Genomic DNA, 15,512 nt, shown 5'->3' with positions numbered 1-15,512 from the left:
CTATATAGGCACTTTGGCATTCAAGAAATTTCTTCCTACTGGGTACCCATTCACCTCACCTGAGTTGAGTGCAGCCCAATTTGGGTAAATCTCTTGCAGAAGGAAAACACACAATGGCTAAGAATCAAACCCACGTCCCTCAGATTGAAAGGGTCATAACCACTAGACCACGACCCCCATGAATCTTGGTGAATAGTTCTTACCCTAAGAATCTCCACTTGTTGCTGTAGTCTCTGATTTGCAGATGAAGCGGTTTGTTCCATCAGGGCTCGCGCCCTCGTGTTGATATTAATGAATTCAGATTCCCTCATGTCCAGTTCAACCTTCCATTGCTGTCAAGAAAGGAAACAAAATCTTCAGTTCTCTTCTACAAGTACCATCGCTTAGATACATGTTGATAATCCCTATATGATAATAATGACGCAATTCTTGTATAGCGCATATCACATTATGTCATAACGTCCCTATGCGCTTCCAAAGGAATTGGATATGATTACCCCGGCTATAGCCCCGCAGCCTTTTACAGCGCGGTGGCATTTCAAGGAATTCCTGCCAGGTACCCATGCACCTCACCTGGGTTGAGTGCAGCACAATGTGGATGAATTTCTTGCTGAAGGAAATTACGCCATGCCTGGGATACAAACCCACGACCCTCAGTTTCAAAGTCAGAAGACTAATCCACTGGGCCACAACGCTCCACACATAATCCCAAATTAAAGAACATTTTCCTCCTCGATTAATACAGTGCCAATTTTTGCAAACATTGATTTTATAGAACAGCATTTTATTTACAAAGTGAGTTAGATCATACAATAAAAGAAGGATATCATTTATTTGTAATTATAGAAGTTACTTGGCGTTTTTGTACTCCTAATTCCATCTAATTGTACATGTGCCAATCAGGAATTCTGACACAAAATGCCACCATTTTTGGTAATACTTCAGCAATTTCATAAAAATCAGTACCTATTTGACAACTTAAAAAAAATTAAAACAAGTCATGTCTAACAATGTGCGCTATGCAAGACAGAAAAGATGGTCATCCTTACCTCATACTCATCAGGCAGATCGATGGCCGATAACCGAGCGGTCAGACGAGCATTGAGGGTACGGTCAGCTGAAGATATCCAATTCTGAAGGGTCAGCATGTCCTTCTCAAGCCGCTGAAGAAGCTGGACATTGTTTTCTAGTTTCTCTTGTCTTGTCTTGGCCTGGGGTGGGCAAATGATAAGAGAATTAAAGTGGAAAATGTGTTTCATTAATTAGAATTGTAATGATAATTGGTTTGAGTTTTCTAGAGACAAGATAGCAGTCAGTCAAACACACAACGTTTTACCAATATGCAACGGAATGATGTAATATAGAATTATTTTTTTGTTATTAGCATAATCATCATCAATATGATTGACAGCATCATCATCGTTGATGTCATAATAACCACCATCATTGTTGCTATTATCATAATTATCATCATCACTATCGTCATCATCATAATCGTCACCATCATTATCATCACCACCATCATCATCATCACCATCATCACCACCACCATCATCATCATCATCATCATCATCATCACCACCATCATCATCATCATCACCATAATCATTATCACCATCATCATCATCATCATCATCACCATCATCATCATCCTCATCATCATCACCATCATCATCAAGAATATTTATCCTACCTGCTGAGAGATTTCTTCAGTCCTTTCTTTGAACTGCTTGACTTCTCTTTCGATGGTGACAGTCATTATGCCCTGGGCAATGAGGTTATCAGCAAGCTCTGTGATGAGGTCTTTGTTGTCTCCAACATGCTTCATAACGGTGGATTCCAGAGCCTGAAAGAAAAGAAAAGATTTGTTTGTGATCATCATCAAATTATCATCATCAGCAGTCAGATAGGTTATTGTTATTTATAGTATTTTCCCTAATACCCAAACTTTTTAATTAAAGAACATTAGGTTTTGATGACTACTACTATTTAGGCCCACCTCAAAGATGTTCATGAATGAGATTAACAACTCCCCAATATTATTCCTAAACTTCTCATCACAGAAGTCAGCCATCATCATAATGATCACAATTACTAATGATATCGTCAATCTAACTATCATCAACATCGACATCATCATCATCAGCAGCAGCAGCATCACTGACATCATTATCATTACTTCAATCTCCACCATCATCATCACTATCATTATCACCAAAAACATCATCGTCATCATCATCCGCATCATCATCAACATTTTCATTGTCATCATCATTATCATCATCATCATCATTATCATCACGACCACGATCACCATCACCACCATCATCATCATCAGCACCACCACCATCATCATCATTATCATCACCATCATCATCATCATCACTACCACCACCACTATAATCATCATCATCATCACTACCACCATCACTACCACCACCATCATAATCATCATCATCATCACCACCATCACCACCACCACCACCACCACCATCATCATCACCATCATCATCAACAATTATCATCTCCATCTTCATCATAATCATCACTACGGTTCCTTTACTCACATCAATCTCCTCCGATATCTCCTCTGCATCCAGACTGCTGGACGGGTTCCCAAGTTTCTTTTCAAAGCCGTCCATCCAGATCACTTCCTCCGTCAGCATCTGCTTCAGTTTCTTCCAACTCCCGGAGGCATCCGACAGGATACTGTGCTTGGTAGCCACCTGGGATTTCATCACCGTCCACCTGTCGACCGAAGACATGACCTCTGAACTTTGGTTGATTTTTTCAGCGACCTCCTGGAGGTCGGTGACGACCTTCTCTTTGAGTTGAAGCTCCTCCAAGGCACTCTAGCGGAAGAAACATGGTGAAGACTCATGATGGTACACAGGCCTTGATAAAAGGTTAGATTTGCTACGGCGACAATAGCTCCACATTAAATTCCATAAACTAATCAAGTGACCAACTTCAACCCTGAGTTAACACTATACCCTCCCCTAAACCAAAAATAAACCCTATTGCAACTTTAACCCTAACCATACCTCTTAGACGAAATTAAGCCTGGAGCAATTATCGAAGGAGCAAATGTTGCGTCCTTGATAGAACTGGGGGAGGGGGTCAAAATATTCAAGGATAACTAGAGATCACACTTAAATTATGACTGCATTGGTTAGAACATGGTTGAATGACTCCATCTACCACACTTCAATCAATCATTTTAGTGACAAAGGACATTCGACTGGGGTGGAAGTAGAACATGTGAAGCTCTAATTACAAGGCAAGTGTCTTCTTCTTTATTACATGTCAGTAAACTTGTTGGTATTTGTTGGTCACAGGAACTGAATTTGTGGTCATGGACTGGAGCCATCTTTCATCAATATTGAAGTATGGGATCCAAAAAGACATCAGTCTGGTTACAGATCAGATCACTGGTCTGAGCACTGGTCAAACTGGTGAGACCACTTCACCAGGAAGCTTTAAAATTTCACGTCTCTTTGTAACAAAGTCACAGAATACATGGCTACAACTAACAGCATCAAAAACATCCCTTTCACAACTTTAATTGTAGAAGAGCCACCTAAAATTCATTCAACAAACAATAAAGATGAGGAAATGCCTTGTTAAATCCATCAACTTACGGAATATTTCTTAAGCTGTGTTTGGATCTCGGCTGGATCCTGGATGGAGAGCTTCTTGCTGGGACCGAGGTCGGCTTCACAACGATCTAAACAGCTTGTCAACTCTTGCATGTAAGCTAACAATGGGAATAAATACAGAAAAAGTACCATAAAATACAAAATTGTCATCATCAAACCAGGGGGGTGTTTCACAAAGATTTAAGTATGACTTAGAGTCGCACTTAAATGTCTAGTTGCGCGCAGTATAAAAGGCATGACAGCATTGGTCAGATCATGCCAAGAGGACGCGCACTACAGCGTATTGATCAATAAGATCGCGCATTGCATATCATGTACGCGTCGGCATTTAAGTGTGACTTAAGTCATACTTAAATCTTTGTGAAACACCCCCAGTTTTAAATCCGTATTGAACGGGCGTGGTCTGATTCACCACACACTCGCAGCAATCCCTCTTGTCACCTCCCTCCACTTTGCAAGATTCGGTGCATCCTCCATCCTCATCCCAACCCTTCTACTCTCCTCCACCACTTGTCTCTTCCATGTCCTCTTTGGACGTCCCCTCCTCCTCGAACACGCAGTTTAGAATCTACAATATTATTCATCATCAAAGGGCAAGTCCATCAAACAAATAGAAAAGTCGATTTCAATGAAAAGAGAGAGAGAAAACATACACTGCAATTTTATAAAAATCGGATGAGAAATATAAAAAGTTATGGCATTTTACAAAGATTTTCAAATGAAATTTAGCATTTTGATCAACTGATAGAATATTTGTTTCTGTATTTTGAAAATAAATTTGTTAAGGTGGACCTACCTTTTGAATACAATTTTGTTGTTGTTGGTATTTTGAATAATCTAATCCACATTTACAATATTTGGGGTAGTATTTGTAATTTTCTTTAGCTCTTTGTCTCTATCTCTCTCCCTTCCTTCTTTCTCTATTTCCTCTCTCATAATATTCAGTATTTAGGGAATAAAAATTGCCTCTCCTAACCCAACGCTCCCTTCCCCAGCCTCCCTCCCTCCCTAATTCTCTTCCTGTCTCATTGTGTTGGACGGACAAATCAGAGGCATATAGACATCACTCACCTTTCAGAGTTTGACATCTTTGGTATGCTTCAGTGAGGTTCGTCCGATGATCCGCGGCGAGGCCCGTGACCTGCTTCCATCTCTGGTGGAGGTCATCCAGCTCTCCTCGAGTGCGGGACGAGAAAGCCGGGTCACCGTCCCGAATCAGCCGCTCTCCCGTCTCAAGGATGTTATCCATGTTGGACTGCAAGGTTTTGATATCATCTTCAAGGCACTGGGAAATGAAAGACATTGGTGTATATTACTTAAAGTTCTCATTAAATATATCATGAAATTTCATGTGCAGTGTACTTAATATTGTTCATATGGCAATTAAGAAAATCATCCAGGAAAAATCACTCAATCATTAGAAAAAAAAGATCGCTTGAGCCAATCACAGATCACCATTTAGCATCCACTGTCTCTTTCCGTTCAATTATATATTGTTTCGCTCTAGCTTTCTGGTCATTTGTGTGATTTTATTCAGATGAGTGCATGCTGAAAAGCTTCAGTATGTCCGCTATTTTACGGCAAATCACTCACTATGATATATAAGCACTAAATACCTTGCTTTGATCTAGTTGGTCTTTGAGAACATCCATATCACCAAGGGCAACCTCTTCCGCTGAGAAGAACACGTCAAGGTCATCCATCCAACTGGTTAGACCACTCACTTCATCCTAGAAGAATAAGGAAGAAAGAAACAAAATAATATTGTGGAGGTTTGTGGCCGGTGGATTAGTCTTTGGACTTTGAAACAGAGGGTCGTGAGTTCGAATCCCAGGCATGACTTGATTTCGTTCAGCAAGAAATTGATCCACAACATGCTGCATTCAACCCAGGTGATTAAATGGGTACCAGCAAGAAGCAATTCCTCAAAAAATCTGGAAGCTCCGGAAAAAATAGACTAGCTTAGCCAGGGTAATAAAGGAGCACCATGAACGCATACATGTAAGGTGGATGTGAGTGCTAAATATATTGTTATTATTCAGAACTGCAAATAAATCTCTTCAAGCTTGTGAATCTTTTCCTTTTAGTCGAGTTAAACGTTTCGGGGGGAGGGGGGGGAGGGTTCCAGACCATTTTCATGTTCATAATTATTTCAATATTGATGATGACATTGAATACTATAAATGGGGCTACACTTACCAACCACAGTCGAAGCTCATTGATAGACCTATCAAGTAACGCCTTTCTGTCCTCGCACAGCCTGGTCACATCTTCCCAGTTTCTATTCAGTTGAGTTACATCCTTCTGGATGTTTTCAGCCTGTTTAGAAGTCCTGGCGGCCACTACAAGCTCCTTACCTGTCCTATTAACATAGTCGTAGCTGGAACGCTGCTCACCGATGGTTGTTTCAACCTCCTATATGGATAAGGTGAAGGTAAAAAGTAGAAATTACGTAATGTAACTTCTTATAATTTGTGTTAGTCATTAATTAATATTCATATTTTATTCACTATACTAACGGTAGTTATTGTTTTGTACTTGCGAAGCTTATGCAAATTAACATTCTTTGAACACCTGTTATATTCAGCCTCTGGCTGCAACACAACTTTCCTCCAATCTCCAATAAACCATTTTTTTAAAGAATTTTTACTGACCCTTTCCCAAAATTTTTAGACAGGTTTTAAATGGATCCATTTATGAAGAGGAATGTTGATATAGCATAAATTTGAGCTTTAGGCATTCACAATGTAAACTAGGGTCAACAAACACGCATCAATACTCCATACCTTGTATCTTTGCAACTGGTCCTCAAGTTCATCCAGATCGGAGACAAAGACCTCTTCCTCCTTCAATGCCTCCTGGACGCTGGCCAACCACTGGGTGAGTGCCCTCAGGGCTTCAAGGTACCGCGCAGGCGGGGCGCTGTTCATTGCCTCCGTCAGGAGTTTCTCCCGCTCATCGAGGCGCTCCCTGATGCTGTCCCAGAGACGGCGGAACTCCTTGAGGTCTCGGTTGGTGGAGCGCGAGAGGGTGGAGTCGAAGGTGACCAGGGCAGCGGCGGAAGTGGATAGTCGCTCCATGTGGCTGGCATTGATTGATAGTTCGGTCTGTTTGGCCTGGATGGAAGAATGAATGTTGACAGGGTGAGTGGACACAATTAATTTCTTCAGAACAACACTTTTTATTTATCTCTGGCTAATAAAAGAAAGTTTCAGATGATGTTGGGTATAGCAATTGGAAACCTGTGCAATAGATCATAAAAACAATGATTCATTATGGTTTGATGCACAGGTTTTTATTGTTTGTCCTATAATAAACGTCTGTTTGTGGGAACATTCAATAGAAATGCCCCCAATCATCCCTTCTCTCATATCAGGTAACCAAACTGATCACAAGAACAGTTACAACCTAATCCTCTGCAAGTGATTTATAACACATGCACACATTTATATCAATAATGCATAAAGAAATGTCAATTTATCTGATGCAAGATATAAGAGCAATGAATACACAAATATCTTGATCAAGGGCCGTAACGAGAATCGAACCCATGACTTTCATGGTGTAGTCGGGTGCCTTGGACCGCTCATCCTTGGCACCTCGCCAGACCATGACAAAATTGGGTGTGATGAAGCCATAGGCCTGGCCCACACCTTTGCGTCTTTGGCTTGCACATTGCCTGAACGCAGACATAACGAAAATCTTGTGTTTAAGAGCAGTATACCCCAAGTTTCCCTTATCATCAAATCTCTTCTCAAAACCCTATTGCCCTCAAGCATGAAATTTAAGTATAGAAACACCTGTTTCTTGACCTCGGTCCGAAGATAATACACCCCAGCATCAACGGTCACAGCAGGGGGCCACACACGATGGATTGCAATGTGTGTTCTGGTGAGTGCATGGAGTTCCATGTATACACGCATTGATAGAAACTTTTTTCTTCCTTTCTTTCTTTCTTTCTCTCCCTCTCTTCCTACTTTCCTTATTTCGAGGTCGATTTTCTTCGTTCGAAATTGAAAATAGACTAGTATTGGATGTCTGAATGTAATATGCCTTTGAAAACGTGATTAATATCGAATACAATAATTTCATTCCGAAGATCCTTCTACAGGCAGACAAGTCTTACGTAATAGCACAGCTGTTGTTTATCATTTCGTCCTTGGCTCAACGCTCGTTTAGCTGGCCCGTGGTGGTGAAATCGAGACAAGGGGATTACCTGGCCAAGATGGGTTTATCGGGGTTGGAAAAGTTGTTTGAGATTTCCCAAACGCAAAACGGGGTATACGACCGCAGTTTGCAGTCCGAAGTGAGGTCGAGAATCAAACGGAAAATTTTCGTAATGCAAACGCAGTCAAACATAATGCAATGAAACAAGCTAATACGACCTAAATAGTTAGACTAACACAAATGCTTTGAATTCCAGCTTGGCTGTTTGAAGTTTTTTCAAAGATCCTCAACTGATAGCAATGAAAATCGATTCCGCCTAACAACACTAACCCTGCACTGGTCTAGTTGCATCTTGATCCTCTGCAAATCCTCGGCGACTGGTCCCAGGTCCTCGTCAAGCCACTGCCGGATGGGTTCCACGGCCTTCTTCAATCGCTTTAGCTCCGTTTCAAACTCCTGGTGGCGCACCGCCTGGTCCAGCTTTCGCTTCCGGTCCTCCAGCATCAGGTGGATGTCGTTCCAGCGATTCTGGAAACTCTTCACCGAATGCTGGATTTGCTCTGGTGAGGCACCATCTACAGATTGAGGAAAGGTAAGAATGTTTTATGTCAGAAAAAGATTCAAGCTTCATGACTTTTGTAAGATACATTCCGTCCAAGCAATTGCTGGCATAGAAGCAAAGATATGATGCATACATGAGCTAAGTTAGAAATTAAACCCTTAAACTTTCTTTTTAGTTACTGCGAGAACTATATATTAATGGGTATTTATTGATCTCGATGACCTTTAACCCTATCTAGGACGGGGGGGGGGGGCGCCTTGGAGGCCCCCACCCCTCAACGAGTCGCACTATATTTTCCACGCGCGAAATTTTTTGACCGCGCTGCTCGCTGACTTTTTACTTTCAAGTCTTGCGCAACTTTTGAGACCAATTTTGCTTCACCCGGGTACGCGGTTCCGAAGTTACGCAACGTTATGTAAGTGCATGTCCAAAGTACAAAGTCAATGTAAATTGTGTTTTCAACCAAAAATCATCTTGCGAAATGTATGATTATTTTTAGTTTTGCTGGCCTAAATGTATGTATTTTATGCTGTTTATGATCTTAGAAGAGTCCCCAATGAATTTCATTGAAAAAACAATGAAAAACAAAAGGTCCAAAAAACAAAGAAATACATAAGAAATTGCAAAAAACAATATAATACATATGGAATTGATCTGATATCACAATTTTTTTCATGTACACTTGTTATTAACATCACAAAGAGTTTCTATGCCAAAAATTAGAACATTTGGAGCTTTATTTATGGAGTTAGAGGAAAAAGTATGATTTCGCATACTAATTACGCATAAATTAGCATAATTACGTAATAACGATTCGCATGAAATAAATTACTATACAGTTTTGTAGATTATATCCCAGACAACTGCGTGCCAATTTTCGGCGCGGTCAACGGGCGAGATCTCAAGGGGGGCCTGGGAGGCCCCCCCCCCTGGCCATATGAACTCCCAAAATACCCCGGCCTAGATAGGGTTAACCTCTGGACCCCAAAATGTAATCAGATCACCACCACTCCCATATACATACATGTAAATGAGCCAAGTTTGCGGTTGAACCCTCAAACAGTTAAGTTATCACGAGAACAAGATATTTTGGGGTATGTAATGACTTCAGTCATCTTTAACCTCTGACCTTTTTACCCCATAACCTCATCAAAACTTTGCCACATCCACATGCATATAAAACATATGCAGAGTTTTGAAATTAAACCCTCAAAAAGTTAATTATTTATCCCCAAAACAAGGATATTTCAGTACAGTATGTAGCAATTTCTGTGACCTTTGACCTCGACACCCAAAAAACTAACAAAATCATCATCACTACTAGTACTATGCGCATACTTGCATCATGTTTGAAGTTGATCCATCAAACAATTTTTAGTACTCGTAGAACAAAAACAGGGAAGACAGATAGACATACAAATGAACGGATGGGTGGAAAGGCAGATGGACAGACAGATAGAAGAAAGGACAGACGGACAGACAACCGATCCCATATATTACCTTCGTTGGTGATATCTATCAGCTTATCAGCAAGCTCTGATACTGTCTTCACCCTACTCTTTCTTTCCTCCCAGTCATGGTCAAGGTTCTGAAACATAAAGAACAAAACGATTCTTTAAATAAATGGAAGACAATAAAAGAGAAATGAAAAAAGATTGGGTGATGACAGTCAGTCAGTTCATTTCAAGTCATTTCACATCTGCTCAATCATACTAGCTCCATCCACATCAGTTCATATCAATCAATTTAGTAATGTCCAGTTCAGTACTACACATATCAGCTCAGCTGAGCTAAGTTCAGGTGAGAACACTTCAGTTCAATATAATAAGTAAGGTTGTGTTCAGTTCATTTAGTTCGCCCCTGGGGAGTGTCTTGCTACTATTATTGTCAGTGATTTTCATGGTAAGCAACAAGAAATCCTTGCATCTGACTGGCAGAGAGCAGGTGAGCCACTGAAAGTCATTGACAAAACTCTTCAGGAAATGCTCCCCACCAGAGTTCATTTTCCATCTAATTCAACTCTTAACTTAACTTGTAAATTGTCTTGCACAGATTGAGGTCGGGAATATCACTAGCTCATTTAATTTTAAATCAAATTCAACTCATAACTTACCTCATAAGTTGTCTTGCACAGATAGAGGTCGGGAAAATCCCCAGCTCAGTTCATTTTTAATCAAATTAAACTCTAAAACTCACCTCATAAATTGTCTTGCAGAGATCGAGGTCCGGAGTGTCCGGGGTCGGTTCATCCTCGGACATGATCTTCTGCTCGGTGTCCTCCACCCACGCCACCAGACTGCCCAGCTCCCCATCGAACCGCCGTCTCAACTCGCTGTCCTCACTGGTCCTCTTCTTGGCCAGGCCAAGCGGGGGAGGAGTCACAGAGGAGTCGGGGGAAGGAGAGGATACATGGACGGTCTGGTGGATGGTCTTGGTGACGAGGGTTTCCGTGACAACCGCATCGTTCTGAGCATAGGTGGTGGTCATGGCGGTGGAGTTGATCTCATCGGTGATGGGCACAACGTTGAGGCTGAAGCCACTGTCAGCAACCTGCAGAGATATGTTAAAATCATTATGAAGCTTCATACAACGATTTAGAAAGGCATAGGGCATAAGCAAGAGGACCAAGTCAAGCAAATAAGGGCACAAACTAAGAGTGGAAGAAGGCAGAGATGACAATGAAGGATTCAGAGAAAGAGAAGGAGAGGGAAGAAAAGAAGGGGGAGGTGGAGAAGAAAAAGAGGGTGGAGGAGAAGGAGAAGAACGAGGTGGAGGAAAGGGATGAGGAGGTGGAGAAGAAGAAAGGAGAGGAGGAAATGAAGGAGGGGTGGAGAAGGTGGAGAAGAATGAGGTGGAGAAGGAGGAGGTGGAGAAAGAAACAGGAGAAGAATGAGGACGAGTAGAAGGAAACAGAGAGAAAAGACAAAGAAGAGGAAGAGGACAGAAAGGAAAAGTATGAAAAGCAGAGAAAAGAAGGCAGGGAAAGGGGAGAGGAAATGGAAGCGGCAGAGGGCAGGTGAGTAAAGGGAGAGCACAAACAAAAACAAGAAGCAAGAGAACAAGAAGAACAGGAAGAACGTGAACAAGAAGCGATTAGAACACTCACCACTTTGGACTGGTTCTCCATCTGCTGGACGATGCTGTCCCATCGCTGTGAGAACTCCTCTAAGGCAGTCTGGATGTTGGAAACTCCAGGATGGTCTTCATCAAGGTGTTGTACGATGTTCTGAGCCAGTGTGTTTAGACGACCAAACTCACCATGCTGCAGCTCAAGCTCCTGTTCCAGGGCCTAAAGTGTGGAAACAAAACAGATCAAGATCTCGAAGAATGGAAACTCCTGGATGAACTACATGTACTTCCTTATGATAAAATACTATATCAAGTAAGGCTTTACTGCCTCACCATGCTTAAGTCCACGCTCTTGTCATTGTAAAATCTCACTAAGAACTTTGATAGATCAAGAACCCAATTTACATACAGAATGTCATGTGTGAACTAGTGCCCTTTGAGAAGACATTATTGTTCATTACCAAGTCTCTTGTCCAAGTCCCTTTTCCGAATCCTTCAAAAGCACTTTCAACCATAAGTAATAATTTGTAAAAAAATTATCTTAAAAGGCATTTATAGACATCATCCTTATGCATTCAGCAATATATAAAAGCAAGATACTTTTATTTCATTATTAAGAGCTTTAGTTTGCTACTTAAATGGAGATGCTCTGACATAATTTCTTAGGTAGAAGAAACAATCAAACTTTTCAACAATATGGTGGAAATTCATGAATGTTATTAGTTCTATTAAATTCTGTATCGGTATCAAAACTGCCTCTGAAGCTTCATAAACATCCATTACATTCACTTCTAAGGAGTGTTTCACAAACAAATAATCAGTAATTTTACTGGCTAATTCACTCCGAGCCAATCAGATGAAAGGATTTTGGTAGCTTATAACAAACAGTCAGTGAAAATCACTGACTATGTGTTACATGAAGCACTCCCTAGGGTATCGATGGAAGAACTGTACCTTGATCTTCTTGAGCATCTCCATGGCGTCGGTGTCCGAGTGCGGCTGGGTCAGTCTCATGATGGCCAAGGAGGATTCGGCCTTGCTCAACCAGGCCTCAAACTGCCTCTGGGCATCTACGTACCGCTGCCACTGCAGCTGGACATCCTGGAGTACTGACCACTGTTGCTCGGTCCACTGGCAGACGCTGGCCCAACGCTCTCCAAGACTGGTCAGCTGTTCCTCTAGAACTGCCGTTGCTGCCATGAAAAGATCGAAGATTAAAATTGGGACAAAAAAATATGCATCTAAGAGTGTACATTAACTATCAGTATCCATATTGCCACATTAGTGCAAGATGCACCCTCAGAACCAGCATTTTCAGGTACCACAATCATTCAAGAATACCTTCATGATTCTCAAATAAGAGCTCTTACAAGGATTTACAATAGATCCAAATCACAACCAAAGTGATTGATCAAACAATCCTATCTCTAAACCATACAACTTTAGATCAATTACAATTTTGAGATTGATTTTAAAGACAGGGCCTAGATCCGCACCAATCTGATCCGCCCAGAGTCCGTACTAATTTGAGGGGGTGAATTCATAGGAAACCTACCATTTTCTGGGCTGCTCTCATCGACTACGACCACCATGTGAGATAGTGAATTGACCTGTCTTTGCTGTTTCTCAAGGTCCTCTTGAAGATCCTGTTGATAACAATAAAAAAAAGAAGAAATATTTAACAAAAAATCAGCTATTCGATACAATAATACTTAGTATCAATTACCTTCCTGAGAGGTGTTTCACAAAGTTTTGAGTGTGCATGCATTCCAAGTTGCGTGCGGTATAAAAAGCATCATCGTTTTAAAGAATTATTATAAACATATACAAGCCTCTTTTCGAAATAATAAAATCTTGTATTAATTACCTTCTGGAGAGGTGTTTCACAAAGATTTGAGTGTAAAGTCACACTTCAATTCCCATTTGCCTTCAGTATAAAAGGCATCACCCCATTGGTCAAAGCATGCCAAGAGGACACACACTACTGCATGATAATCAATAAGATTGCGTGTTATATATCATGCACGTTGGCATTTAAGTATGCCTCTAAGTCAAGCTGAACTCTTTGTCAAACATCCTCCCCCCCAACAGCTTTACATGTTGGCATGCAACATTTTGGCACATTACCTGTCCTATGTATTTTACATGACTCATATCAATGCAGAAAAAGCGTGCAATACTGTGACTATATTCAACTCTGCAAGACCATTAACCAACCCATATCTTGACTCATATGCAGGCACATACATGCATGTGGGGTTCGCTTGATTTTTTGGTACGAAAACACCTAATTTTTCTCATTTTTGTGGTGAAATTCTTCTTTTTTTTACTTGTCAAATTTTCATTCAACTCAACCCCCCCCCCGCATTCCAAAATCCTGTGTATGCTTCTGAACTGCTCCTATGCATGGGGGGTTTTCGTAATTTTCATATGGAAGTGGCATACATTCCATACACTTTAAGAAATGATATTTCCCAGAGTTTTCAAGCCAACAAGAGACGTCAACTATCAGACGAACTCACCCGCAGATCATTGATCTGTTTATCTACGGCTTCCAAGCAATCGCCGATGAAGCTTCTGTCGTCGATGAACTGTTCTGTCTTTGTGAGCCAGTCCCTCAGGTCTTTGAGTTGCTTCTGTTGCAGCTGCATTAGTACTTCATGTAATCTATGCAAACATTCCAAAATATAATAATAATATTCCGCATTTTTATAGCGCTTAATACATCAGAACGACGACTCTAAGCCCTTTACAGACATATTATTACCCCGGTCATCGGATCCTTGCATGCCTGCATACAATGTATGCACCTTCTCCACTCCCTGGGGAGCATTCCAACAAAAGTTCCAAGACTCAATTGCTAGGCATACTACATATAGGCTTTCACATCCTACCGGGTACCCATTTAACAGCTGGGTCAAGAGTGGCAAAGTGTGGATTAACGCCTTGCCAAAGGATGCTAGACCATGGTGGGATTCGAACGCACGACCCTATGATTACAAGGCAAGAGTCAGAACCGCTACACCACCACGCTTCCACTTAAGAGAACATAATTATGATATATGAAAGTTATAGATTACACATAAGTAAGCCTGCACTGGCTCCCTATCAAATATCGCACAAAATCTTTAAGATTTTGTTGCTTGCTTTTCATAAGATTCTTGGATCAGCACCACAATACAGTCTTTCATTTAACAGTTACTACAGACCAAGTAGGTCTTTGCGGCTACCTTGTTATTCCAAAAGTTCCAATATCTTGGGGGAAAGATCATTTGCTTTTGCATGCCCAACTTTGTGGAATAGCCTTACTGAAGACATAAAAAAATGTACCTCTGTCAAGACTTTCAAAAATCTTATTATTATTATTAACAAATAAAGCAACATAGCTCATCAACATCAGTGTTCTGAAATGTGAGGCAGAACTCACATCACCAATTCTAATACGTTTTTATCATTTTAACAATCAGTGTTGTTGGTATTATTGCTGTTATGACTGCTGCTGTTAGCGTTGCTAGGATTCATTACTCTTCCATAGCTGATAATTACCATAAATAGCGCCCCATTAGATTAATATTACTGATGTTGATGTTGTTGTTCTTTTGTTGATATTATTGCGCTTATATCATTGTTGTTGTTCTGTTTATATCAATCTTGTTGCTGTTGATGTTCTTTTGTTGACTTTGTTTGAAATGTCTATGTGTATTGCTGCTGATATCATTATTTAGATAATCTTTGTTGATATTGGGTGATTTCAAGTACGTTGTTGAAATCTGGTGTTGGTGTTGGGACAACACCAACACCAGCTACAACACCGTACTTGAAATCACGCTGGTGTTGGGATTGACCTCGGAAAATATGACGTATTTCCGGCAGTTTGTGTTGAGCTCTGGTGTTGAATGTTGTCTGCTGAACCGAGCATTACAGCTGGTGTTGACGATCTACGTGCAATTTCCCCATTCACCAACACCAACCCCCAGGGATTGGGGAAATCGTGATTTCAAGTTCGGTGTTGGTGTTGATGAACTGTAGTTCACGAACAGGAGGCGAACACGATG

At 40.9% G+C, this 15,512-nt stretch overlaps 1 protein-coding gene across 1 annotated transcript in view; it reads right to left on the bottom strand.

Moving 5' to 3' along the window:
• Nucleotides 1-15,512, bottom strand: part of LOC121413102 (dystrophin-like) — a 146,587-nt gene that overhangs the window by 60,831 nt on the left and 70,244 nt on the right. The window contains exons 13-28 of the mRNA XM_041605867.1: nt 13,980-14,124; nt 13,013-13,103; nt 12,412-12,650; nt 11,495-11,677; nt 10,585-10,938; nt 9,889-9,976; nt 8,157-8,401; nt 6,446-6,775; nt 5,859-6,074; nt 5,276-5,389; nt 4,731-4,944; nt 3,642-3,757; nt 2,568-2,852; nt 1,694-1,846; nt 1,050-1,211; nt 204-332 (exon numbers count right to left, since the gene is read on the bottom strand). Of these exons, the coding sequence (XP_041461801.1) occupies nt 204-332; nt 1,050-1,211; nt 1,694-1,846; nt 2,568-2,852; nt 3,642-3,757; nt 4,731-4,944; nt 5,276-5,389; nt 5,859-6,074; nt 6,446-6,775; nt 8,157-8,401; nt 9,889-9,976; nt 10,585-10,938; nt 11,495-11,677; nt 12,412-12,650; nt 13,013-13,103; nt 13,980-14,124 (3,064 nt within the window). The remainder of the gene's footprint in view (nt 1-203; nt 333-1,049; nt 1,212-1,693; nt 1,847-2,567; nt 2,853-3,641; nt 3,758-4,730; nt 4,945-5,275; nt 5,390-5,858; nt 6,075-6,445; nt 6,776-8,156; nt 8,402-9,888; nt 9,977-10,584; nt 10,939-11,494; nt 11,678-12,411; nt 12,651-13,012; nt 13,104-13,979; nt 14,125-15,512) is intronic.

The sequence above is a fragment of the Lytechinus variegatus genome, chromosome 4 (genome assembly GCF_018143015.1).
Source record: "Lytechinus variegatus isolate NC3 chromosome 4, Lvar_3.0, whole genome shotgun sequence".
Lineage (NCBI taxonomy): Eukaryota > Metazoa > Echinodermata > Echinoidea > Temnopleuroida > Toxopneustidae > Lytechinus > Lytechinus variegatus.
This window is presented reverse-complemented; position numbering and strand designations above follow the sequence as displayed.